The sequence below is a fragment of the Alternaria burnsii genome (genome assembly GCF_013036055.1).
Source record: "Alternaria burnsii strain CBS107.38 chromosome Unknown 752, whole genome shotgun sequence".
Classification (NCBI taxonomy): Eukaryota; Fungi; Ascomycota; class Dothideomycetes; order Pleosporales; family Pleosporaceae; genus Alternaria; species Alternaria burnsii.
In genome coordinates, this window is record NW_024066114.1 from 1,305,409 (window position 1) to 1,332,170 (window position 26,762).

At 50.6% G+C, this 26,762-nt stretch overlaps 9 protein-coding genes across 9 annotated transcripts; 6 read left to right on the forward strand and 3 right to left on the reverse strand.

Annotated features, from left to right (window-relative positions):
• Positions 1-979: 979 nt before the first annotated feature.
• On the forward strand, positions 980-5,285 carry GT037_006528 (uncharacterized protein; the record flags this gene model as incomplete). The annotated part of the gene is made up of 2 exons (XM_038931575.1): positions 980-3,701; positions 4,543-5,285. The coding sequence occupies 2 exons, from the start codon at positions 980-982 to the stop codon at positions 5,283-5,285; spliced, it is 3,465 nt and encodes a 1,154-aa protein (XP_038786072.1).
• Positions 5,286-5,642: 357 nt separating this feature from the next.
• Positions 5,643-7,716, reverse strand: GT037_006529 (uncharacterized protein; the record flags this gene model as incomplete). Its single annotated transcript, XM_038931576.1, has 3 exons — positions 5,643-7,094; positions 7,148-7,477; positions 7,525-7,716. 3 exons carry the CDS (start codon positions 7,714-7,716, stop codon positions 5,643-5,645), a joined length of 1,974 nt encoding a protein of 657 aa, XP_038786073.1.
• Positions 7,717-9,998: 2,282 nt separating this feature from the next.
• GT037_006530 (uncharacterized protein) lies at positions 9,999-11,087 on the forward strand (the record flags this gene model as incomplete). Its single annotated transcript, XM_038931577.1, has 1 exon — positions 9,999-11,087. The coding sequence occupies one exon, from the start codon at positions 9,999-10,001 to the stop codon at positions 11,085-11,087; it is 1,089 nt and encodes a 362-aa protein (XP_038786074.1).
• A 1,312-nt stretch (positions 11,088-12,399) lies between these two features.
• On the forward strand, positions 12,400-12,785 carry GT037_006531 (uncharacterized protein; the record flags this gene model as incomplete). The annotated part of the gene is made up of 2 exons (XM_038931578.1): positions 12,400-12,430; positions 12,490-12,785. The coding sequence occupies 2 exons, from the start codon at positions 12,400-12,402 to the stop codon at positions 12,783-12,785; spliced, it is 327 nt and encodes a 108-aa protein (XP_038786075.1).
• Positions 12,786-12,849: 64 nt separating this feature from the next.
• On the reverse strand, positions 12,850-16,544 carry GT037_006532 (glycoside hydrolase family 92 protein; the record flags this gene model as incomplete). The annotated part of the gene is made up of 6 exons (XM_038931579.1): positions 12,850-13,668; positions 14,060-14,544; positions 14,600-15,230; positions 15,285-16,061; positions 16,111-16,337; positions 16,397-16,544. The coding sequence occupies 6 exons, from the start codon at positions 16,542-16,544 to the stop codon at positions 12,850-12,852; spliced, it is 3,087 nt and encodes a 1,028-aa protein (XP_038786076.1).
• A 2,826-nt stretch (positions 16,545-19,370) lies between these two features.
• On the forward strand, positions 19,371-20,891 carry GT037_006533 (uncharacterized protein; the record flags this gene model as incomplete). Its single annotated transcript, XM_038931580.1, has 6 exons — positions 19,371-19,598; positions 19,649-19,721; positions 19,773-20,066; positions 20,121-20,238; positions 20,286-20,350; positions 20,398-20,891. Coding segments are annotated over 6 exons (1,272 nt in total), but the record flags the coding sequence as incomplete, so codon positions are not given.
• An 836-nt stretch (positions 20,892-21,727) lies between these two features.
• On the forward strand, positions 21,728-23,257 carry GT037_006534 (oxidase-like protein; the record flags this gene model as incomplete). Its single annotated transcript, XM_038931581.1, has 5 exons — positions 21,728-21,967; positions 22,030-22,153; positions 22,204-22,426; positions 22,477-22,810; positions 22,865-23,257. The coding sequence occupies 5 exons, from the start codon at positions 21,728-21,730 to the stop codon at positions 23,255-23,257; spliced, it is 1,314 nt and encodes a 437-aa protein (XP_038786078.1).
• An 888-nt stretch (positions 23,258-24,145) lies between these two features.
• On the forward strand, positions 24,146-24,757 carry GT037_006535 (uncharacterized protein; the record flags this gene model as incomplete). The annotated part of the gene is made up of 1 exon (XM_038931582.1): positions 24,146-24,757. The coding sequence occupies one exon, from the start codon at positions 24,146-24,148 to the stop codon at positions 24,755-24,757; it is 612 nt and encodes a 203-aa protein (XP_038786079.1).
• Positions 24,758-25,256: 499 nt separating this feature from the next.
• Positions 25,257-26,244, reverse strand: GT037_006536 (uncharacterized protein; the record flags this gene model as incomplete). Its single annotated transcript, XM_038931583.1, has 2 exons — positions 25,257-25,753; positions 25,830-26,244. The coding sequence occupies 2 exons, from the start codon at positions 26,242-26,244 to the stop codon at positions 25,257-25,259; spliced, it is 912 nt and encodes a 303-aa protein (XP_038786080.1).
• Between the last annotated feature and the right edge of the window lie 518 nt (positions 26,245-26,762).

A 26,762-nucleotide genomic window follows, 5' to 3' on the forward strand; every position in this document is an offset into this window, starting at 1 on the left:
CACGGCCATGTCCACTTTTCTTGCTGCGCCGACAGCCGACCTGGGTATCGATGACTGCAAATCTTGGCTGTAGCGGTGTCCGCGCTTCGTCCAGTGTCGTCAGTCAAGAGCTTCATCAAACGTTGTGCAATCCTGCGGGCGGGAAATCGCTATGAAAGTCGTGGTACGCCGACTCCTGACGGCCTTCAAAAATCTCTGCGTCTCCGGCGAATACAGGCATTCTTATACTCAAACCACTTCGGCGCACTTGCGGCTCATTCCCATCGGACCTCGCGGGCTCCCTAAAATACTTACAACGCCAGTGCAGCCACTCCCGCTGCAGCGATCAGGGTTCTGGAATTTTGGGCTACGATTCTGGTGCCTGTCGCTGATTTTGGCGCTCCCGACGTTCCATGTCCCCTGCAACTTCCGCTCCACCCTCCCTTTGCTAAGCTGACGAACCCGACACCGAACCTTCTGGCCGCTGCGTTTCGACTAGGAAAATTGGGTCGGCACGCCACTACAGAGTTTGAGAACTCTTCCAGTGACGTTCGGGACCGTGTGTGGTATACCCGCACTAGCGGCTCTTATCAATCCCACACACACACACAACGTTGAGACTGCCCACTTTCCATTGCGATCTGAACCAGCAGCTCAAGTCAACGACTCAGTCATTTTTGGGTATTCGTCTCTACCAAATCGTTATCCATTTACTCAGACACTCTCATTACACAGACCACGCCGTATATCCATACTGTGTGCGTTCCTTGGGACTCACGATCCTTCAAACATCCACCTTTAGGTGCATGAACGGTCCCAGATATCAGCCTGCCTATTCAGAACTACCGGCGATTTAGCGCACAAATCGGACACACCACGTGCAACGTTATCTGCACCTAGTCGCGGAAGTCGGTGCGTTGGTAATTATTGCGAGCGCACTGGCGACTCCTGGCGCGCCCAACTAGCCGTCCGATAGTGCCCAAGAGAATACAATATCATCATGAACCCCTTTCAAGATGCTGGCCCATCTCGTCAGGCCAACTTCGAACCTGAGGACCAGATGTCCGCCACTCCTGGTAGGAAACGTGTTGGTTGGCATGAAGAACATCCCGTACGCTCACAACAATCACCCGACGACACAGGCTCTGGGGGGCATAACACGCCCCTCGAACGGTCGGATGTATCACATGATGATCTCCAGAAGATCCGTGCCTCGCTACGTCTAGCTCTTGGAGATGAGCATTTACCGGAAGAGGTCATACAGGAACCTATCGCTGCTCCAAAAGATGTACAGAAGCCTCGCCCAGCCATCCGGAAACCAGGTCCCCGAACGCCACCTCCGGAATTCTATCTCAACGACCAGCCAAACCCATTCGACGACAACGCAGCGACCACTGCTTCGGTTGGTCATGACCTCAAGGAGAGATCAGGGCTTGCTGCTCAACGCCGCGCAGCGAGACTGTCCAAGTCTGTCGGTACTTACTCCGCTCCAATATCGCGGCGCAACTCCAAGGAGATCGCGTCTCCACCTGTCGAACTCCAGAACCTTTCAAAGCAATACGAATCGGTGGGGGAGACCACCGATGATGACGAGGACGACCCCAGATTCATGAAGCGTGCATCCATGATTCTTCGTCAGCACACGATACGAGCTGCTAACGGCCAGCCTGCATTAAGTGCTGAAGACCTGTATCACACCGAAGCACCGCTCGCGTCAGGCCAGGTGACACCAGACGCTATGGACGTTGAGGATGAGCATGTCGTTCGTCCTACCAAGTACCGAACGGGAGTGTTGGGTACTCTCATGAAAATGTCTTCCAATGCAGCACCACCGCCATCATCATCACGCCGACCCGTTCACCATCGAACTCTGAGCACTGGCACGTTCAGCGGAGCGTCAACAGCGGCCAACTCCCCGAACCCATCGCCGCCCGCCTCCGGCTACTCGACCCCACGCGGAGGCCGTCCTTGGTTCCGAAGCCATCACAACAACCAGTCAGCAACATCCATCTCGCAATTAGTCGGATCCTCAGCTCACAGCTTTGCTGCACCTGCGCAACAAGAGCTTGGTCAGGAGTTTGATCAGCAATACAAGAAGACAGCCCGTCCGGGCATGGGCAAGCGTTCTAAGTCTGACGAGTCTATTTTACCTTTCAAGAAGAACAAGAGGAAGGAGGAGGAGATCAAGATCAAAATTCATCTTGCTGGTACACTTGCGCGTCAGAACTATCTGCGCAAGCTGTGTAAAGCGCTCATGATGTACGGAGCTCCTACTCATCGACTGGAAGAGTACCTGAACATGTCGGCTCGTGTCTTGGAGATCGAAGCACAGTTTCTATACATGCCTGGTTGCATGATTGTTGCATTCGACGACTCCTCAGTTCACACCAGTGAGGTTAAACTCGTTCGAACTAGCCAGGGTGTTGATCTTGGCAAATTGCGAGATGTGCACGAGATCTACAAAGATGTGGTCCATGATAGGATAGGTGTGGAAGAGGCTACACCTCGACTGGACGCTATCATGGTGCGCAAAGATAAGTTCAACAAGTGGCTTCGGGTGCCGATGTACGGCTTAGCCTCTGCGACTGTCGGACCTTTCGCGTTCCAAGCTCGATTTATCGACCTGCCCTTCTGCTTCCTTCTGGGATGCCTCATCGGATGGCTTCAACTTGTCGTCGCACCTGGAAATGACCTTATCAGCAACGTTTTTGAGATCGGAGCATCGGTTATCACTAGTTTTGCTGCGCGCGCTCTTGGATCCATCCGGCACGATGGGAAAGAGATCTTCTGCTTCAGCGCTATGGCTCAGTCTAGTATTGCCCTCATTCTGCCAGGTTTCATGGTGCTTTGTGCATCACTAGAACTGCAGAGCAAGCACATTGTCGCTGGGTCCGTACGCATGGTGTATGCTATCATCTATTCCCTCTTCCTTGGATTCGGTATCACGATTGGTACTGTACTATATGGCATGATGGACGGCAATGCAACCTCCCGAACGACGTGCCATGAGCCAATGTCAACGAACTTCTACTACCTCTTTGTCCCTGCGTTCGCAATCTGTCTACAGATTGTTAATCAGGCCAAGTACAAACAAATGCCTTCCATGACAGTCATTGCTTTCATCGGCTGGGTCATCAACTTCCACAGCTCAAAGTACTTCAAGAGCAATGCGCAAGTCAGCAACACTCTCGGAGCACTAGGCATCGGTATCGCCGCTAACGCTCATGCGCGTTTTGGTCGTCACATCGAGAACTGGAGCTTGGACCTGTGGGAGAACAAGATACGACCCGAGTTGGTCAAGGTGCGCAAGCTGTATCGTAGGAAGAGCCATGGACCCATCCGTACACCTAAAGTCGAGCGATCAGCTTATGACCCGACGCACAACAGCAGTGGCCATACATCGCGCGCCAGCTCAGTCAGCGACTTTACGCCACACACCAGGAAAATCGGCTACGGTCTTGCCGCAGCTGCCATGTTGCCAGCTATCTTCGTACAAGTTCCGTCAGGATTGAGTGTCCAAGGTTCTCTGGTATCAGGTCTGACTTCAGCCGACCAGATCGTGCGCAACAGCACCGGCAACGCTACAACACTCAGCACTGCCGACGTAGGCAGCAGCACAACCATCAACTCCATCGCTCTAGACGTTGGTTTTTCAGTTGTTCAGATTGCGATTGGTATCACTGTAGGCTTGTTCTTGGCCGCGCTCATCGTATACCCGTTGGGTAAGAGGAGGTCGGGATTGTTCAGTTTCTAGGCACGGCTGTGCATTACCCGCCTCTTGCATACCCTCGTCGCTGTTACCTTGCGGATTGGTAACGTCCAAACTGGTTCTGTTGCATGGGAAACAACGACATTCATAACATACCTCAGAACGCATTTTCCTCTGTTTTTCAATTTTCGAAGCAAGCGAGTCGAGCATTTGCAGGAGTTTGGGTTGTTGTTTTTCCGTATATAGGCAGCTTCTGTGAAGCTATGACATAGACCTAGACACGATTCTCATAATGTATTACTATCCTCGCCGCTCTCGGGTTGAGTCTCTTCCTTCAAGCATCCTGGTTTTTCACACTCGAAAAGGAGATTATCGTGTGACAGCTGCGCAGAGGATGCGTTACCAAATTCGGTATTGCTGCCATAGCCCCTAACTCGGCATCATTACACATCGGACTCTGCAATGCAGAACTTCGCAATTACTTTTAATTATGTCAGTGTGCCGTAGTCGCATCAAGACTTTCAACTCTGGGTATTTTCATCTTTAACTCCCTCTACAATGTATTATGGGTTGTAGAGGAGTGCCGAGGCGCATTATTACCCCGCAAGCTGCACTTGCCAGACTATAATCCAGTAACATGCCAAACGCCGAAGCGTGTACCCACCTAACATCTCAGGCGTGCACACTGCGGCACGCCGATGTGGCTGATGACGCGCCATCGAATGATTGATGACACGTAGTGTCCAATCTTGGAAATCTACTCTGGGTCTGTGGCTGTTAGCTCTCGATGACGAAGCTCGCGACTTATATACGACACCGTGCGCGACTGTGCAGCAAAAGCAACGTCAACACAGCAATTGCGAATACGCCTAGAGCTGAAGCCAATCGCATCGGCTTTGTTGCCCCTCAACATAACTCGCCGACCAAGCTACCCTTCTCGCTCAACGCGCAATCCAACACGATGACAGTAACGCAGATAATCCGCTTCCATGCTCACTCAGCTTCCGAAGCCGACGATCAAGCCAACGCAGCCGTCAAAGCCCTCAAAGGCGCCAAGGCGCCCGAAAACTATGTCCTAGGAACCCAAATCCAGGACAAGCGTAACTTACAGTTGAGCTCGGAATGGCACGACCCCAAAGCCGAATCCTCAAAGGAAGCAGAAGCGTACCGCGAAACCGTCATCAAAAGTCTTGGAAACCCGGAGAAGATGTTCCATGTCTCATTCAAAGATGGACAGTCAGCTTTCGACAACGGCGGCCCTCTATCCTCACCTTTGGTCGAGTTTGTGCAGATTTACTTCCCGACCGACAAGGTCACAAAGGAGTTCCGGGATAAGATAGAGAAGGACTTCAAGAAGTTCGATGATATCTGCACTCCGGCCGCCAAGGGTAATGGCGCGGTAACATATGGCTGGGTGCTGGAAGAGCAGGAGCACAAGGATGTGAAGAAGTCCAAATGCTTCTTTGTGGCGAGAGGATGGGAGGGTATGCAGTATTTTGAGGATGTAATCAAGACGGACGAGTACAAAGAGGCTGTGAAGATCCTGATGGGATGGCAGGCGCCGTGGGATATGTGGCACGTCAAGAGGGAGTTTTGAGGACAGAAATATATTGTGTGCTGTCGTCAGTTACAAGCAACGTCATGCGACGTATCCTCGGCGGACACCACATAGTTGCTGATTATATCTATTCCATACTGGCCATCACAATGGTTGGTTCTAACCGCGCGGTCTTATCCTAGCTATGCTCCTTTTGGTATATTTTTGATTGCCACTGCTCAATAGGTGACTTCTTGTGAGACGTTATCAAGTACAAATACATGTTATACAGCTTGCGATGCAATCGTCGCATCGTATGATCATCATACAGCATTTAAAGCAATCTGTTTCTGCGTCTAAAAGACCACCCAAACTAGATATAAAAGACAGGATAATACAAAAATTGCGGGACTCCAGCTATGAAGGATGTTGAAAGACAATCCTTGGACTGTGTCGGACGTCATGTACAGAAGGAATCGTTTGCCATCTAGGATTCTGCGTGCCAAGTGGTGTGTCGTTAGGCGAGTTAGGCGCATCTTGTGCAATGTCTACTCGAGCATGTGAGCGTAGAAGACTTGGAGGAGGTGATCTCGGTGTATCAATCGAGCGCATCGATGACAACTCATAGTTTTCGACCACCGATTGACAATTTGGCGAAGCGTTTATGGGTGAAGACAAAGGCGAGGAGTATTTTGTTTTCGCACTGCTGAACCATCCATTGATGGCTGCACCCATGGGAGACGTTAGATCTTGTATGGAACCTGGTCTAAAACCTCTCCCCTCATATGCGTCCATTGGCGGTGGTGTCTCAAGATGCGTTGTAATACTAAATTTTGGGGGTTGTGCACGACTGGACGACCGTACCAGCAGCGACCCAGGTCCGGAAGGGCTTCTAGACAATGACAGCTCTGGCGACTCTATGATCCTGGGTGCTGTTTGCGACTGCATGGATCGAATAGGTGGTATGATAGAAGTCAGATATGGGCTTTTCTTGGGTTGCGATGAGTTAGAAGAGGAGCCATCAAGCGGAAATAGCGAAAGGCGTTGTGTGTACGGTGCGGTCAAGGCCGGTGTAGGAGTGCGACTGGAATAGCACGAGCTTGGAGAAGTCGGCATGGGGCTATGAATTCTTGACGGTGGGCTGGGTGCCTTCCTGGAAGGAATGAATGATTGCAAGAGCAAAGCTTGCGGCGATGTGCACGATGGTGACAGTGCGCCTGAGCTCTCTGTTCGTGGACTTGCCCAATCCAAACTTCGTTGCCGTTGAGGATCTCGACATGGTATATAAATATTCAGGCCGCGTACGCTGGCTTGTCTACCCAGCGGTGTATGCGGTCTCGGAGGTGGTAAGGGCGAAAGAGGTCTTGAAGTAGAAGGATAAGGCGAGACTTGCGATAGATGATGGTATTGGACACCTGCTTCTGCAGAAGAATCCCAAAGATCTAGGGATTTCCTCTTGCTATGTCGGCGAAACCACAGCGATGACTTTGATCGTCCCGCTTCCTCATCTATGAAGTGAAGCCGGTTCTTCACAAGGTGACTCTTTCGCAAGTCACTGTCCAGTCCTTTGAATAAAGGAATCATGTACGGAATGCTTGCAGTAGCGATGCCAAGGCACACCTGAACTTGCGACATGATTGCTGGTTCCCAAAGCCGGTATCGAGGATCGTCGTAGGGTGCGACTGGATACAGCAGGATGAGGCGAACGAGCGCCGCACTCAGCACAAGCATGCGTGGCGCAAAGCATGCGAAGATGGCAAACTTCCTGGAAAGTCGTACTTGAAGATATGCCACAAGGTATACTGATAGCATGATGATGGCGACCTCGGTTGACATATCGAATATGCAATAGACGATCCAGAAAATATGCTGCTTCAATCAGCCGCCGGTCATGTTTAGACCAAACAGCCAGTGCTACTTACCATGTTAGAGCATTTTTGACTTGTGATGTCCCATGGTCGAGGAAGATCGCACTGAAATGCGATCGCCATAACCGATGCTATCGTCCAAGCTGACACCAGAATACCAAAGGCCATGACGATTCGGCGGATGGTACGCTGCATTGCAACAACATTGTAGAACAAAACCAAAATTGACAATTTCGCGAGGCCAATAGCTGCGACATACAAGATCTCGGACGCGTAATAGCCTTTGGTGAGCAGGTCGATCTGATCGAGCATCAAAGGGCCGGCGGTGCCGAGGCCCTCGAATGATAGAACGATAGCTGTTGCTGAGAGGCCGATACCGAATGACTGCATGAATTAATACAAGACAAGAGAAATGGTGTTGAGTAGCTTACGAATGCTAGGAACATGAAAAGGTCATCGATCGTGACTGTGCGAAAAACGATGATTTTCATGATCTGGCGTGCGCCAAAGACGATGACTGTGATGACAAGAGCGGTCCATGACACAATCCTGACGGTGTCCATTCTATCCGACCCGCCATTTGGTGCACTTCGAGAGGAGATGTATGCAAGTGGTAGCTTCATAATCGGAAGGAAAAAAAAGAGAAAAGATCAGAACGCTCGCAAAACCGACCCGAGAGGAAATGATAAGGAAATAGTAAATTTACCAGATGGTTGCGCCCCGTAACACCATAAGCATGAAGAAAGAGAAGGATATGAAGCAGAGAGAATATAGCTGGCTAGACGGATGATGCGCAGGACATCATTGAAGAAGAGCCAAGCGTATGCTTCAGGTTGTCCGGGGTATCTGTAGATTAGACCAAAAACAGTACAGAAGACGATCAATCCTAGAATATCGCCAAAAAATGCTAACGGTACAGCTTACTGTGACATCTGGTTCGGCAGTTATTCCCAAGCTATCGTGGGTCCAAACTGGCTAAATACCAGCAAGTGGTATCTGCCTTGCTATCTGTGGTACCAACACCCATTTTCCGGAATAGTGTGCTGTCGTGCTCTGTCGAGTGCATATTCGACTGGAGAAGGCTGCATCATGCACCTAATCTTGGGGCAAACAGGCGCTTGCAATGATTTGTAGATACTGCTGACGGGTAGCGCGGCTGACAAGCAGTGTTCCTCCCGGCGGGTTTACGCGTTAGGGCGCGGCGCCATCCTCCCCCGCCCTCGATGTAGACGCGCACGAGCACCTACGAACGGCACAACAGCACTGAATCACATAATGATTTTGTGTTGAAGTATATGGCTGAGGACAGCCACGTAAAGGAGGTCGCGGGTCGCGATGCTGGAGGCTGGGTGCCAATGGTGGTATACGGAGTATGCTCGGCTTCTATGCCTTCGACCCGTTACTGATAATCATATCGCTTTCAGATGTTAATACTCGAGCAGAAAGCACGAACAGTCCTCCGAAAACTGCAAGGATACCAGTCCCGTCAGTGATTGTTAGGTTTGAGTGTAATGTTGTTGCCGCATCGCTTCGCTTGTCTTTTCTTAGGTCTTCGTGCAGGACCTACCCCCGGGCCCAGGTACCTCATCCTCTACAGGCACCGAACACTCGGTTGGGCGCTTAGAGTGCTCCTGTCTCGCAGGTCATGGTTTGAAGTAGACAAGGTACCTATTCTTGTGTTAGGCCTACTACGAAGCTAGGTATCAGCATGCGAAGTCGATAGCAGTGGAGGAGACATAAGACGGTGACAGGCGGAGGTCCTGTGCTGTGTTGCCAGAGTGGGCTGATTTGGGCAACGTCGAATCTAAACGTGTCAATGCGATAGGAAGGATGGAAGGTGGACCGGGGCAGACGATAAGGCCTGGCTTCTTGATCTCGCCTAGCGGATGATGTCAGCACCGTCACTATGAAGTGATTTCGTCCCAGGCTCCGCGACAGCTTCTTCATGAACATCGATAAGATCGCATCTTTCGTATCACGCACGACGTGCCTTCAGCCATCATGATGTGTGCTTTCTCTATCGTTAGTACACAATACCTGAGTGTATTGATAGTCTAGAGACGCGTAAACGTCTGCGGTAACTACCGGTCAGAAACCTTGTGCGGCACACCAACTGACACTGTCCTCTGCCGTACATCCGTACCAAAGCGAGTTCGATATACTACACGTTAATGCTATTGTGCTTTGCTTCTGATACTATGGCTTGAGCCGAAGAAGAGCCTTCGACAACTGAGTTGGTGCTGCTTTTGGAACTTGCAACACAGCGTATGATCCTCTTCTAACTGCTTCCATTACACTGGCTATCATCTTCGCTTCATGATTGAGTCGGCTGTTCTTTCAGATCGCCCTCCAGGATGAAGCGTAGACACGGCGCTAGTACCTGACGATTTTCGGTCCGAGCGGCGCTTTCCGACGATCCGAACCCCTTTGGTCTAGTCGCCCCTATTTTGGGCTGAACGTCTCGTCCACCCAAATACTGAAACGAACATCTCTCACTCTGAACAGGTCACTGCCACACACACGTGGCGGCACTCCGCCATCCGGAACGGCGCCACGCACTATCGACCCACTCCCAAAGTTTGAAGGAAACAAACATCCCTTCAAAAAAGCTTGGTTGAGCTTAATCGCATCAATCGTTGATGCTTGTTCGCCAAAAGCATGACGAAGCTCGTGGGTCAGACATGTCAAGTCTTGGGCTTTGGTGTCTGAGCTGGAGATCAACGCTGTGATAGCCAAGCAGCGTTTGATTAGGCCGCGTACGAACCCCATAAAGGTCTATCACATCTGCTTGCTTTTCCATAGGCTTGACGTCTCAAAATCTATATCTTTTTCGCGGTGCTCTCAGTACAAGTAACTGTAACTTTTAATTCTTAATATTCAGTCATTACTGCTATTATTGCCCAACATGAATGCCTCAGCAACCATCCGTGCTTCCTACATCCGCCAGGCGCGGATGAGCATGACGCCTCGCCCAGCCAGCATATCAGACATGGGGGGAGTCCATCTTGAGCCACGTCCCGCTTCAACCGAGAAACTCGAGTCTTTTGTACACGTCGATTACGTCGAACACCGCGACAAATGCCATTCGGAGCGCATCGCACAACCTATTGTCTTCGACATTGAGAACAACCTCGACAGCGAGCAGGCATACATTGACAACCGCTACCTCGAAAACACATCGATCATGGAATGGGACAACAACAACTCAATCAGGGTACGGCTCAAGACCATGTTTACCGTCTTCCCTTACCGCGACCCCATTTACCTAGTGGCAATCATCTTCCTTATTGGCTCGATCGATCTTGTGATCAACGCTTTCTTCGAGCTGCTGCCTCGCGTCATGCCATCTACCGTGTTCGAAACCGAGGATACGGTCGCTGTTCCTACTACGGTGTTGATCGGATCAATCTTCTTCTTCGTGGCTGGCATCTTCGACACCTTCAGCGCCCTCAATATTGACCGCGGCACACTCGAAACGTCGAAATGGGATCCCGAGAGAGTCAAATACCGCCCAGCACTCCTCGGCACACCAGAGTTCAAGTGGATACCTTCATGGCCAAAGGCGTTGGACTTGACGAAGAACAACTTGGCCTTTCAGGCAGGTCTTATCGTTCTCTTCGGCGGTGTTATCTTCATGTTTGCCGGCATCGTCGAATTTCCTGGACTAGTATCAGAAGAAGATCCCTCATTTGGTCTCGTCGTCTTTGGGCCGCAGGTTATACATGGCGCCCTCTTCCTAGGCGCAAACGCTATGCTGGCAGTATTTGAACAAGAGCGCTGGTACAAGCCCAAATGGTCTGATCCAGATTGGCAGAGCGCATTCTTGAATGCGATGGGTGGACTCGGCTTCATGGTGTCTGGTTTCTTTCTGTTCCAAAGGGGAGAGACACAGGAACAAGGTGAACTCAACGCAGCTATTGCCGCAATGGCAGGTAGCTGGGCTTTCCTGATTGGCAGCGTAATTAGATGGTATGTCGTTATGGAGTTCTGGTAGAAGTGGTCATCGCATTGCGTAGATGTCCTGGCAAGTCATGCATATCCATCAGTATGCAACTATTGTTGTGGTTCGCAAGCAATAGACAAAGACAATCTCGCTCCTTACCAAAAAAAAAATCGGTTCCTATAGTAGTCTGGCCATCAATTCTCCATCAACTTATCGAACCGACCGCATCGTTCGCTGGTGGCAATGGCCTACGCGGTGATGCCTCATAGCGACACCATTCCCAGTACGCGCGGAACCGCAATGAGAGGAATACGTACGGAACTTGACGGCTACAATGAAGCTACGCCACGCCGTGCTGAGCTGGTGAAAAATGCCTGGGAGTCGAAGGAAGCAACAAGGCTTACAAGAATTGGTCAGCTGCGAATGACGGGGTACAGAGTGCGATTAGAAATGCTGTGAAGGCGCTATGGGCGGCGTTCTGGGAGGTTTTCGATCCGTGTGACCCAGACTGATGGTGGTGAGGACGCAGAAATAATGATCCCGTTGCTCCGAGAACTGCAACCCGGATGTTGAAACCACTAAACAAGCGCGCTCCACTGATCGTGCGTCTCGTGATTTGGTCCTCCATTCAACTTGTATTAAACGCTGTGTATCAAAGGTATATTCTCATGACAGCATACATCTGACGTTGCATGTTCCTTGAATAATCCCTTCATTTATCAACGGATAGCTCTTGCATGTTAGAACGTCGAATAGAGACGCACATGGTACAATCTAGCACCATGTCACCTCGCTATGCTCATAACCAAATTCCGACGTCAAACTTCTTGCCAAGATGTCTGACACATCTGACACAGCTCGCATATGCCCCAATCACGTGAATCGGTCTGAAACAGGTCTTGCGACATTGCGACGAGGTCGATACGCCACGGCATTGAAGCTGCTGATAGGTCCGAGTGAGCGATCGTAGGATGTGTGAATAGCTCCGGGCTATTGAGGAAGGCATAGCATGAATCATGCATGGTATAACTGCCAACGGTATAGGCATTTGCCCCAGACATCCAACGCCCGCAATTGCAGGTGACAAGGCGATCACACATTGACAGCCTCACAGTACAGGACAGCATGACTCTATGCGCTAGAATTGCGCGGCGGGGTGAAGGTCGAGATGCAGTTGCTCAGGCATAAAAGCCTGCGTCGCGCACTATGTTCAGAGGCGATCAAGCAAGCAACACTTCTCACTTCAGCAATCACTCTTCAATTCCATTCTCTTTGCGTCTGCGACTGCAAAACTGACCTGGTGTCACTCGTTCTAAGTACATACATTCTTTGCTTGTCACCAAAAGCTCTTCAAACCATCAACATGCGTTTCACTATCGCCACCTTGGTCGCTTGTAAGTTCTAGTCTGAGGCGGGCAGAAACTTGGAGATATTGTGTATTGACTTTGATCAGTGGCCGCCGTCTCCATGGCTCAAGTAACACCCAACAATGCCGGCGCTAAGAATGTCGGTGCCGGCAACGGTGCCCAGTTTATCACGGGCGGTTGTGTTTCGGATGCCGACTGCAGCTCGGCTTGCTGCAGTCAAGTCGCAGCTACTGGCGACGGTGTATGTTCTGCCGAAGCAGCTAGCCAGCAGAACGGAAAGACGGGTTGTGGCTTCACCGACCCCAACGCTGATGCTGTGATTGCGGCGGCCAAGGAGCAGGTTGCAAAGCAGGGATTCAAGAGGGTCGTTCGTAGCGAGTAGAGTGTTGCTTCGCAGTCGAGGTTGTCGGTCCAACAATGATAAGATGACTTTTATGATGATAGTCTCAACGGACGTATCCGCTCCCTGCTCCAAAAGCGGCCCAGAGCCGACTGACCCAAAGCGCCAAAACCAGCTCCCTACATGTCTGATCCAGATCGTCTCTAAGCTCAATTGTTGGCATCTTGCCTCCTGGGCCCATCTTTAGCACTTCGGTGGCGATGACATTGCCCTCGCTGTCTTTCCATTGGCTAGGTTCCAGCTCGTTCTTCCTCTGTTTAAGCGCCTTTGTGAAGCCGCCTGGTTTCCCACAAGTCATAATCTCAATCGGTCGACTGCCCTGCGTGGGCATATGTACGACGTGCCATCGGCGCAACCCGAATCGAAGCTGCAAAGCGCCGGGTAGCGTACTGCCTGCTCTGCCTTGAATGTAGTACTCGTTGATGACGAAGGGCGGGTCGTGTGCCTCGTAAAGGACGCTGCTGTTGTCAAAGGCGACCGTCGGCGCGCCGGATTGTAGAAACGTGACTTCCTCGGCACGCAACCTTCGTATGCGAAGCTTGTTGATGCGTGCGTCGAGGAGCGAGGATATCTGGTAGGCGGGCGCGTTCGGGGTATGGATGAAGGTGCCGTAGATGGTAAAAGTGGTGGCTTTCTCGTCCACGACAGCGTAGGCAGGCGGCAGTTCTGGCGGAGGCGTCGCTGGTATGACCATGGGTGGTGGCACCGCGTCGGCAGGGAGCTCTTCGGCAGCTTCGGGCTCAGATGGGCGTCGTGGTGCCGTTGTGGGCGGGGGCGCGACGACGGCCTCTTCATATGAAGGGATAGGCGCGTGGGCGTTTGGGCGAGACATGTTTGCCATGACCAAGACGATGCGCGGAGGATTCTGTTCAGTCAGGCTGGCCGTGTTTCCAACATTGCATGAGGTGACATGTGGGAGGCTGTGTTGCGCCAAGCATGCTGTCGTGTTGATTGAGCGTCTGGAGAGACGGAAAGCCCGGCGTGACGTACATCATCTACAGACCTCGGAATCTTATCCTCTGCCAAGACACCCCACATCATGCCACCGTCCCAACTCTCTGTGCCTCCTAGGACAATTGTGCGCCCTCTCCGACGTCAACCACCTGATGTCCTGGACTGGGCGGTACATCGCCAGACTCCCACACAACTTGTTGCTCTCCAAGCCTGAACACAATTTCACCGCCCTCCGTCATGATGCCGCCGGCGTCTTCATGCTCGAACCAATTCTTGCGCCACTCCTGCCCGTTGATACTTACTCCTTGAACGTAATATCCTTGTCTTCCATCTCCATCGTCTAGGCCCTCAGCCCTGATCCGCAGCGTCTTGTCGTGGTTGACTGTCATGTTGATGTCGGAGAACCATGGGCTTTCCACAAGATAGACAGGAGTAGTCACAACAGGATATAATCCGAGCATCTGCCATATGAGCCAGCAGTTCAGGGCGCCTGCATCGCTGTTCCCAGGGATGCCATTGGTTGCATTGAAGTAGAAGTCATTAGCAAGCTGCCGGCTTCGCTCAACACTCTTCCATTGCTTGTTGAGGTAGTTGTAGAGGTAGGGTGTTTGAAAATCCGGTTCGTTTGCAATGTTGTTGATTGTCGTAATGCCGAGGCCATTCACGCCTAGATCCACACCAGACGTATTCGGTTGGAATACATAGTCGAGACGGGCTTCGAAGTGCGAAGGACCGCCCATCAGCGTGATAACACGCGACATATCGTGGGGAATCACGAAAGAATATTCTGTTGTTTCATCAGCATACATTGGGAACTTGTGTGGATGGACATCATGGCTTACCAAAAGCGGTGCCTTCATAGCTTTCGTCATCCCAATTACAGCTGCCACAATCAGTAATGTCGTACGTCTTGTGAAAAGTTCCGTTTGCGTATCGCGGCATGACGAATCCTGTAAAGTTGCGACTCGAAGACTCAGGATCCCAGCTCAGTTGCCATCCCGCTGACCGGCCAAGGTAGAGATCGCGATCACCAGGTGCTTCGCCAGCGGCAATTTGGCTGACGGCAAAGTCGTTAAGGGAGTACTCTACCGTCTTCGAGACTGCTCGCGTGTTGCGATCAGCTGAGACATAGCCGAGTGGTATCCAATCATCTAGTGCTCCGCGACCTTCTTTGAGCGAGCCTTGCATGTCGACAGGGTTCTCGTCGAAGAACGGCAGGACATCAGCGTCTTTCTTGACTGCGGCATACCCCTCCGTCCAATTGATCATACCTGTCAGACCCTTCACGTAAGCGTCAGCGAGCACGTTGTCCGCATTCGATCCTCCCTGCACCAGACCGTTGTAGTTGCCGGATCGGCCATCTGGAAGATAACCCTCTTGTTTGAACATGTCAATCAGAGATCGGATCATGGACTCGTAGTAGCTCGGCTGGATCAGATGCCATAACGAGACCTGGTTTCTGAAGAGATCCCACTTGGATGGCGATCAGTACAACGTCTGCTTTCAACATGAGGGCAAAAGAATTACCATGGTATAGAAATCATCCCAATATGGCTCATCCGATTCCCATAACGGATTCTCGCCAACACGCTCACTTGGTATGAGGTGCATGAAGTACAGACTAGAGTATAGCAACGCCAGCCTAGTCTTGTTCGCCGACTCCGAAGTATCGACACGAATCTTGGAAAAGACGTCACGGTTCCACTCGTCACGCGATGCCTGTGCGGTATCTTCGATCGACCATGAAGAGAGCTCAGAGTTCTTGTATGCGCATGCTTTGTCCACCGACTTGAAGGAGATACCTACTCGCGACTTGATCTCAGTTGCGTTACTCCAGGTGAAGACTGCTCCGATGCGGTCGTTCATCGGTCCTGAACGGGCTGTCGACCCAGTATACGTAGGTCGAGGTGTCGTACCATTGTTGAACGATCGGAAGTACCGACTGGCGGGAAATGTATTCTTCCCTTTGAAGGCTCGTGCCTCGTCAGGCAAACTATCAAACTCGCCGCACACATACACGGTAACTGGCGCACCAATATTCCATCCACCTGCAATTGAAGTGTATCCAGTGTAGGTGCTGGAGTTTGGCTGAATCTCAACTTCACCACCCGTGTAGAATTGAGTATCCCATGTGCGCGTCAGATGGGGAAGATAGTGTGAGAGGTCTACTAGTACGTGCTTCTCCGATGACGAAGGGTATGTGTAATGGTATAGTCCTGCGTGTCGCGAAGCTGAGAGTTCAATCCCCACGCCAGACTCAAGCTCTGTACGAAAATATCCCACTTGGGCCACATCCTCGCCAACCTAGTTTTTTTGTTAGCAATTGCCCATGCGCCGCACTTGATCATCCTACTCGATTCTGCCAATATGTCTGGTTGTCCAGTATATTGACATCTCCATCAATATTCGTCAGCGGCATCTGCGATGGAAATCCATACTTTGGCCCACCGCCTGTACCCGACTGGTGCATTAGACTAATGCCAGTAACATAACCTTGAGGTGTGTATCCGCCATTGAGCACGCTCATGTTGACCATTTCTTCATAGGTATCAATCCCCAATTTGACCATACCGAAGGGTACTGCTCCGCCAACGAATACATCGCCGCCACCATCTAGAGTCTGTCAGAAACGAGCGCACAGGGAGAATTGGGTGTCTTGCATGCAAGGCCAGGTATGGCGCCTTCAGTCCCAATGAACGGGTTCACGTATTGCGCATAGTCGATGTGATCCTGTGCAAATATGCATCGCGCGATTACAAGCACAGGGAGAAGCCTCGTTCCCATCATGATGGAGAAAGCTAAAGAAACTGGGCAGAGCTTCTAGTCACGTCTTATTCTACCACAGGCGTTTGGGTACCGCTCCCCACGATACCCCGCATGTGCATATCACTTCCTGTAGGAGCGCCATTAGTCGTACATAGTAATCCAGCTTCGGGGTAACGTCGTCAAGCAATCCTCCGTAAACAAGCAGTTGCAGTAAGACATGACGTCGTTCAGGCCCCTCCTGCCTTTCTTGTGCCTGCCAAGACAAGTGCGGAGGCGAGCCACGTGCGCGTTCTCGGGCAATGATTCCGGAGCGGCCAGCGCAGCGAGTACCTGAGAACTTTCCATCACATTTCCATTTCAACTTCGAGTCCAGCGCTCCTAGACGATTCCCATCGAGTGTCTGACGTTGCATACTTCGACGCGTAATATCGCAATGGGGCTCGCCAGTCCTAGCGATTCGCCAGGCGGACATCGCGGCCTCAACCCAGCTTTCATCAACCCTCCATCAATGCTGAGCTACCATGCCGAGCAGCCGTCCTGGACATCGAGGGACTACGATATCGCAGCAAAATCTTCAACCGAGGCTATCTGCTTGGCTTCATAGCAATTTTTTGGAGCTTCAAGGTCCCTCCCATCTTCCCTGAACTTTTCAGCCTTCTCTATGGAATGGATCAGTGCCGAGGTGGAGCTATACGTTCCTGATGAGATGGACCTTAGCTCGTATGCATAAAGCCGATAGGACCACAGGTCGAGAGATTGTATTTAAGGCTTGAGAGTGATGTTGATTTAGGGGATTGCGAGCCCGAAACCGAAGAAGGTAGGCTGGCCGAGTCATTCCGAAAACTTTGCCTCGAGGTCTAGCTACCTCAACCCTAGTTTCCGGATTGCCACCAACCTAGTCTCCTTTCCACAGTCCAGTTTAGGGATGTCGATCAGGGTCCCTCAACTCGCGCAACGTAGGTTTCGATTTCCATGCATGGGACAGATATTTCACGGTTCCTGGCTGGCTGGTAATCGCGGCCGACCAGCGCATGCAAGCACCCAAAACTCTATCTCTAGTGTCCATCGGGTAAATGACGCGCTCAAAGTTGCTTGTCTAGGGAAACAACAGCTCTTTTACTCATATCGAGTGTTCCAACACGCTGAAGCGACTCGCGTCGGAGTTTTCCAGACTCAACATGTTCCTCAGATGAGAACATGGAAAGCGCTATTGTTGTACGTAGGTTTTCCTACCAACTTAAAGCGCTGATCATGCAGCCAGTTCACACTGCGAAGTGCTTTCGATAGATTGTACGGCACCACAAACGTACTACTCTACTGTGGCCACGTGTAGGAGTCACTATAGTTAACTCTTCCAGCAGAAGTCATCCGCCTTTCGTACCGTTCTTTAAAGATGCGACGTCATTCGTCAGCAGAGCATCTTGGGAGCAGAATTGGCCAATCAAAGGTGCCCGGTCTACTAGTCCATCTGTCAGTCCAGTTGTGGCAGTACGTGCGATTGTTGCTGCACGTGGCTGTTCGTCTCACGATCAGATCCGTACCAACGTAGTCGGATCGGGCGTGAATCCGCTATGCTCTAGTATCAGGTTCTCCAACATACATGATGTTTGTGGGGTATTAAGAAGAGAAGCTTGGGATAATGGACTTATCTCCGTTATCTGCGGGAGAATAGTAATCATACGGCATTGTACATGGACGTTATTGAGAACGCTGTTGACCGCAAAGTAAGTGAAGGTTCCCCAGCAGCTCGTTCTAATGACGATGTAGACAGAAGTTCTGTACAGCAGTCATATAGCTAGCAGCTGCGACCACATACGCAGACACTTCGCAATTGTTGTATCGATCAAGACTGCCGCGAGTTGCTGGCGCTTTAGATTTGTAGTACTCGCAGTATCCCGACGCAATGTATCGAAGTCGCTCGAGCACTCACCTATCGGGGAGACTACCTGACGTTGTCGCAACGCATGCTTAGCAACTGACTTTGGGCTGGTACCGGATACCAGCATCGCTCCTTGCTCTCATCTATGGACGACAAGCAACGCCCCCGAAAAAAATCCACGTGTACCTGGTTCTGGTTCCCGATCGTGGGAGATTGTGGCTGTCCACTGCTAGCTCGACATATACCAAACTTTAAATCGGAAATGAGGGAGCTGGGCGGGCATCACCCAATCTGGGCGCAGATCCTGGTGCGGCAACGGATACCGACCCCCTTGGCTTCACGGAAGAGATCTGCGATAGCATTACATGGCACCTTGGCACTAATGTCTAATGTATATATCCATCACTCATGGCCGCATTCTCGAGAACGGAATGTCTACCGGCATAGACGGGCCCGTTGCTAGCGCGCTTCCTAGGCGCATGCTAAGCGGATCAGTGGAGGGGTCCTCTGCTCGGGCCGTCGTTCACGCAGGCTAGCAAAAGTTGCAAAACCAGCGATTGGCCAAGGCTTTTTGGATATGACGATAGCCACGGTCTCAACTGAGCCTTCCCGAACACTAGTTTCAGCCCAAACTAGCTAAGCTCACAAAGCACGCTCCAGAAACATTAGCACCGAGACGAGGCTGGATCCAGCATGAACCCACCCTTTTGTGATGCTGTTATGGGCTTCGGCATTAAAATTTCGAGAAATTGCATACCTCACCACCATCACATCGTCGAAACCCGTACAAGCGGGTTCGGCCAGATCTTCGCCGGACCGTGGGGATACGTAAAATCCTCGGGCACTAGCTCGTCCTATAGCTTATGCCCTACACCCCGAAACTCACGGACTGTTACCTATACATTGGTTTCTGGTTCCGCAAAGCATACATGCCTACCTGATTGATACCCCGCTGGATCATACAATAGCCACCGGGCAATTCACTTGCATTCAATATACGGTCTTCCGCGAGCGCACAGATGTCTTCCCAGTTCGACAACTGGAGGAGCGACCCGAGTGAATCACATGGTCCGTTGATGAGCATTACTTGTTGGTCGCTTGGTGGAGTCTCCCTTCTCTTCCTCGTTGTTCGCTGCGGGATCCGCCAAAGTCAAAAGAAATTTTGGTACGATGATGGTTTGCTTGTAATCAGCTGGGTAAGTGATTCCGACACTGAAGCAGAAACCTGGCCATTAATGCAACGCAGTTCCTACTCCTCGTTCAACTTATCTTGAATCAACTAAGCATAAACCTGGGGTTTGGGAAGCACGCGCTTGACAGTAAGGAAATATAGTAGCCTTCATGATACCAGTCTCTAATCCATGCTCTAGTTGACTTTTCCCATTTTGAGCGCATCACGTATTACGGTGCATCCGGACTTACCGTATCTATTGCTGCCATCATCTTGAGCAAAATCTCGTTTGGCGTCACTTTGCTCCGATTGACAGAAGGATGGCTGAAGGCCTACGTCTGGTTTGCCATCATTACCCTCTTCGCCTTTGCTGTACCGGTAGCTGTCCTTCCTTGGACCCTTTGCAAGCCGTTAACGAAAACATTCGTGAATATTTTACCTGGAACTTGTGTCGACAAACATCCTTCTGTACAATATGGAAGGTTCCAAGCTGGTTCGTTGACCTTATAATGATCCGTGGTGACAGGGCAACTGACATATGGGACAGTATGGGCTGCAATCATGGATATTTCCCTGGCACTACTACCATGGAAAGTCCTATGGAACCTTAAGATGCGTACTGCGGAGAAGATTGGAGTCGGCATAGCGATGAGCTTGGGTCTTTTGTGGGTTGACCTTCTTTTACAACAGGGCCGCGCTGACGGAGTCATAGAGCAGGAGCCACCGCTATCGTCAGAGCAAGATATGTCGAACTGCTGCAAACCCAAGATCTTTCATGTAAGACAACTCCAAGATGGGTTCGTGGCTATTGCTAACAAACCCAGATGAAGCATACAATTCCGTCATTTGGTCAACCGCAGAGTCCGCCATGACGATCGTTGCCACGTCCATCCCCATACTTCGTGTGTTCTTCAAACAAGCAGTCAGCCAAGCGATGTCAAACTACCACAACTCGACGAGCCGAAGCAAATCGAAATCCACTGCTTCAGGAAGCAATCCTTCTCAGCCTTCGAATAATGCAAGCACACTTGCAAACGACACACGTCGTCTGAGCAAAAAGATCACACACATCACAGGCCACACTAGTACGGATTCTCTGTTCAGAGATGATGATATTGAGAATCAGGACCGCAAGGAGGGTTACATAGAGTTGGATGATCTTGTTGTGGACGAGAAGACTGGACGTGTGACAGCGTTGACTCCCGACTCGTTGCCAGACTCTATAACACGCGCACCCATACACGCAGAAGATTGGCCTTTGGGCGAATACTCCTTACCACAGAAAACAGCAGGCTCTAGCCGTGATTGTGGAAGATAATCAGATATTCGGATTGGGTATCGTTCATAATGTCCTCGTTATAGTAACGAATCATGAATTTTCGGCCAACATTCGGCATCACCTAGGAACCAGCGTTCCATCAACATATGCAACCTCAGTGTTTGTTTGCCTCTCGCATTGGTCGCTTTAATCATCCCGATTTTGAGTCGTCAACACCAAGTAAAATCTGAGTGCCGATCCCACTCGCCCTGGTGCTGTGTGTGTTCCCAATTCATTCATGGCTAGCGTCATTGGGAGATCTGCAGGCCCGCCTCCACGACACGACTCGGCAGGCCCCCAGATAGCGCAACTGCAAGCCCACCATCTCAACAACGCCTAGTATCCCCGGACCACCAAGACACACTATGCGCGCACCAGGGGCTTTGTCGCTGTCACAACCAACTACGTCGGTGTCAAGCATCCGCCCAATCAAAAGAGACTCAATGCTCCGACCTGCCTCAATTAGCATGCTAGTACGTGTCTATAGCGTGTCAGGCGCGATTTTGAGGCTGCACTGACAATGCCATCCCTCCAACTCGGCCCTTCTGTCGGCCTTTTAACAACAGAATCAGAATCATTGTTCTACGCTCGCACAGAAGGTTTGCCATCATGAAGGCCCGTACATGCGCTACGATCCCTATCCGACGACCAGGCACACACTACTCCTGAATTAAACTTCCGATACGAAAACGATCAAGAACGATTGGATACTCGTTCATGCGATTCGCCATCGCGACTTCACGCTCTCTACATATATCAAGACCACGAGTGCTGAGTTGTTTCACTCGTTGTCGATACCTTCACTCCTTAGTATTTATCAATCCTTGATCGCAAACATGAAGGCCTCAATCTTCTGCGGCGCCACTCTCTTTTCCTTGGCGGCTTTTGCCTTCCCAGCAAACCTTCTTAACAACCTCGACAAGGACATCAGTGCTGAGCAGCTCGCGGAGATCACTGAGTTGGCAGCAAAGATCTCGAACGAGGTACAGACGAAGCGTCAACTCGGTGCCAGCATCTTACCACCTGGATTCGATGCAAAGGCCCAGCGCATCAGCACTACTGGCGATCATGCATATGTATGTTGTCTCACGGTTCTCGAGAAGTTGTGTGCATGGAATGCTAACAGTTGGATGTATAGATCGCACCAGGTTCGGGCGACCTCCGTGGGCCATGTCCAGGCCTGAATGTAATGGCAAACCACGGTTACCTCCCCCGAAACGGAATTGCAAGTCTCACACAGTTGACAATGGCGTCAAACGAAGGTATATTCGACTTTGATACATCACAAGCCCGCTTTCTAACAATGCTATAGTGTTCGGCATGGGTATTGAACTCTCCGGCTTCTTGTCAGTGCTTGCTACCGTTATGGGTGGTGACATCACTTCAGTATCCATTGGTGGAAAGCCAAAGAGTGGTGGTCTGGTTGGAGGACTCGTTACCGGTCTTGGTCTGATCGGAGAGCCACAAGGGTTGAGTGCAACACATAACCGCTTCGAGGCTGACTGCTCTCCTACACGAGGAGACGTCTACAAAACGTACGTCTTACGCTACACTATCACGCAGTCATGTGACTAACCAGCAGTAGTGGCGACCCAGTCTCTCTCAACCTTCCCCAGTTCGAGCAACTCATCGCCATGCCTGTCGGTCCTAATGGTTACGACCTGACAGTTATGCATCCCTTCCGTGGCAAGCGATACAAGGACTCTGTTGCGACCAACGGACACTACTGGGCCGGACCAGTGACACACTTTGCAATCAACACTGCGACATACCTTTTCACCTACCACTTCTTCTCTAACCACTCCGCGGAATATCCAGAAGGTTATCTCGATGCTGAGACACTTAAGTCTTTCGAGGGTGTTACTGGGCAACCAGGAAGCTTCAAGTGGGCCCCAGGTCGTGAGAGGATCCCAGAGAACGTATGTATTTCCTCTCAACTCTAAGTCTCTTACACTGGCTAATCGACATTCTAGTGGTACCGCCGCGCTATCGGTGACGACTACGGAATCGCAGCCTTCACACTCGATGCTGTAGCTGCGCTTCAAGCACTTCCCTACATGGCGGTCATTGGCGGCAACACTGGCAAGCCCAACACCTTCACTGGCGTCAACATTGCAGACCTCACGGGCGGTGTTTTCAACGCTGAGACGTTACTCGAAGGCAACAACCTCATGTGCTTCGCATTCCAGGCCGTCAACTCCGCTGCCCCGGATATCCTCAAGGGTCTACTCGGAAACGTTCTGGCTGCTGTCCAGAAACTGACCGATGCTCTGAACCCCATCCTTGCGGATCTTGGTTGCCCAGAGCTTGCGAAGTACGACAAGTCTTTGCTTTCAAAGTTCCCTGGAGCTGGTGCAGGACTATAGTCGGCCACAAGGATATCGTTTACAAGCAATATTCTCGTCATTTTCACTTCACACATTGTATTCGTACATTCGCTATAGACTATTAACAGAACACCTTGATTCAAAGTATATTTTACCCATCCTTTCTTGGTACGATCTCTACAGCCTTGCAGCATACTTTAGGGGCCATGAGTAATCACGGCAACGGGTACATAGCGGAGCAAGCTGTCCCAACAACGCAACGTCTCTGACGCATTTCAAATGGAGCTTCACTATCATCGCTTTTGCTGTTTTATAGCACGAAATTTGGCGGTTTCATCTAAGCGTGTCGCGCAGCAAGGAAAGGCAGTGGGAAAGCGACATTTACGCCTTAGCCATCCATGGCTGAGACGAAATCAAGCCTGAATTACGACTTGACATGTGCTCTTGGCAGACGAGAAACAGCTGCGACGAATTGGTAATATTCACTATTGACTTTCGGAACCGTGCGCGCGTCGGCACCCAAGGAACACTTTACGACTCTGTCGTATATATCGGCTCAGTATGTAAAATCTGCGTCTGGGTGATGTGGTCCCAAGGCGCCGCGTCGGGTGTTGGGTTAGGCCAAGATGCCGGAAACCCAGCATGCGTTACAGAGGTGCCTCAAATATCGGGACAACAACTTCCAGGCCAACACCAAGCCTTGGTGCTAAGGCATCCACGTATGCTGCATCACCAAACTTTGAACAGCATATAAGGAGTTCTGGAACAGGTCGTAAAGATTTCTGCAGGAATAATTTGCTGTTGACCAGTCTTTCTTCACTTCCGCTCTTTCTGTCGTTCACTTCTTTCTTATTGTCACCTTCTTTTGACAAGACTTTGAACACAAAATTTGTTGGAAAATACTCGATATACACATATTATAACATAATGTATACCACCAATTTCGCGATTATCGTAAGCCTGGTGCTCGGCGCGATCGCTGCGCCACTCGACATCGGCAGCGGCCGAGTTCAGCTGCAACTCTCGATCGATCTTGGCGGCGAAGGGGCTGCTGCCGCTGGAATCATTGATGCTCGGCAGCTTTTCGATTTCTCTTCCACCCACTTCGTCAACGCTGTCCCAGAGGAAGTCGTCAACGGTACCGAGCCGACTGGCGGTCTCGCCGGCGCATCCGGCACCTTCAACTTCGGCATCAACAGTGCCTCGAATATGATCTGCTACAACATCACTCTGCACAACTTTCAAGGCGAATTCGATTCTCCCGCAACCACGGCGACACATATACACGAGGCCGCACGTGGTGCTAGTGGACCGCCCAGAATCTCATTCCCAAACCCGGAGCCGGTGGAGGGAAACGAAGCAGTCAGGAACAGTGCGGGCTGTATGAAAGGTCCATTTACGACTGGCGTTATGGTTGAAGGAGTGGATTCGGGCGAAGGATTCCATGTCAGCATGATCGAAGCAAACCCGGCAGCGTTCATGGCGGATACCCATTCGAGTCTGGCGCTGCCTGGTGCGGTGAGGGGGCAGATGGCATAATCAATTAGTCTAGCCAATGGTTGTTCAATAATCTTAACAGAGGCTCTTTGCATATGGTCATCTCAGCGAGTTGTCCGAATATCTGCAGTCAACAGTGCACGATTGAGTCACGAACTGGTTAGTGGTCACAATGTGCATCGAATATTCATTTAGCTTTCTCTAGAACCTACTGTTTTTCTTTATTTTTAAGCGGCCACGAGACTAGAGATATCTAGGTACTGCTTATTGTCAGGACCCGGACGAACCTGGCCCATTCCGGCCCAGAATAGGCCGGAATGGGTACAAATACCCCTCTCTCAGTTATCGTGGCTCGACAGCGATTCGTCTCTAGTCTACAAGAGAACAATAGAACCATCACTATTACTAGATGTGCATCCAGTATTCCCTAACGCTATTGTTTGACAAGTATAGCAAGGTACTAAAATATCAAGTAAAAGCAGTAGCGGAATTATTAATGTGCAAACTATTCTACCTAGAGAACAGTTTTAACATTTAATGTCTAATTGTTCCAAATTGTTGGCGCGCTAAAAGTGATGGTAGCGTTCTCTAGCTTAGTCCCTACATTAAGCCGTGGCAGACCTGGCCAGAAGTTGGGAAAGTACTCATCGCCCACCGCATTTGCATTGCGACCATCTTCCACATCTCCATCCCCTTGATACATATCAATGATTTCTAGTGAGGCGCTGTCGGTTTTCTGATTTGGCGTTGTGGCCGCCCAATGGTTCGTTCCTGGAAGCTCGTCGTAGGTGCTGTTGCCGTAGGGCAAGGGCGGTTGTGCTAGTAGTGTATCAACACCCAGAAGATTGTATAAGTCCGTGCTGAACGGTAAGCCAACTGGCACGCTTGGCTTGAAGGTAGCCTGGAACCAGGGCTTATCTGCAGGTTTGGACTCGAAATCGTCGCCTGTGGTATCGTATGGGTAGATTTTGACTGATGATTCGCCGTTGTCTCCTTCAACCCACTCAAATTTAGCTAGATGTTTGGGAATATTCCAGTCTGTCAACATGTCAGTGAAGAGCTTTTCAGAACAACTTCCGCATCGAGAATCAACCAGAATTTAGAACTAACGTACTGGTTCTCCCATTCCAACACGTGTACTTTTGACTGACGTAAATTCTGCTGACTCTGACATTCTTCCTCTCCTCCGTCACTCCAACAGAGTCCGTGTAATTGTATTTAAAGAAGCCCGGAACAATTAGTAGCTCATCATACGGACCGACAGGGCTTTCCGTATACCGGATAACCTGTATCTGCCCAAGGATGCCCACATACTCGCCTTCTACAGCTGACGCATACTGCCGTTCGAGTGGCGCAAATGCCTTAGTTGGTAGGTCGATCGAAGTAGGAATGAAGGTGACAGAATAGACGGTGCCCTTCAGTGTCCATGGTGCAGGCGCAAGTTCGATTGGGGCTGTTGAGTGGTTGTCCCACTGGGCTGCAGATAGCACAGCAAGCTTCAAGAGCAGATATGTAATACCGCACTTCATGGTTATAGCTGATTTGGGAGGGTTGAAGGGGTGTCGCTATCATTCAACTAGCAGAAACCAGTGAGTGGGTAGCGTAAAACTGAGTTTCAAATTGGATGAATGGTGGCGAGGCACTCATCGACTCTGAAACCCATCTCCTAGAACGGTCGCTATCTATATGTATTCTTGAAGTTCGTATACGATACCCCCTAATTCCGCATGACTCGAGTTCTGGATGTAAGCAATCGCTATCTGACTATATCGGGTAAGAGATTGCTATCTAGCAATATAGGGTCGGCATCTCCACAAAAGTCATGCCGAAAGCAGTGGGACCGAGGATAAAATTTACACTACCATGCATTCGACAGTCCAATTCGGGAAGACATCCTAGTATTTCGTCTCGGCGATATATTTTTTAGTGTCATTCATCCCTGAGAGATTTTGATTAGAACGAAGGAACAGAGCCGACGTTTCTGTCAGAGGAAAGAGGAAAAATGTTGGATAAGAGGCCTAGTTTCTTCTGCTTCCGCTCACGATCT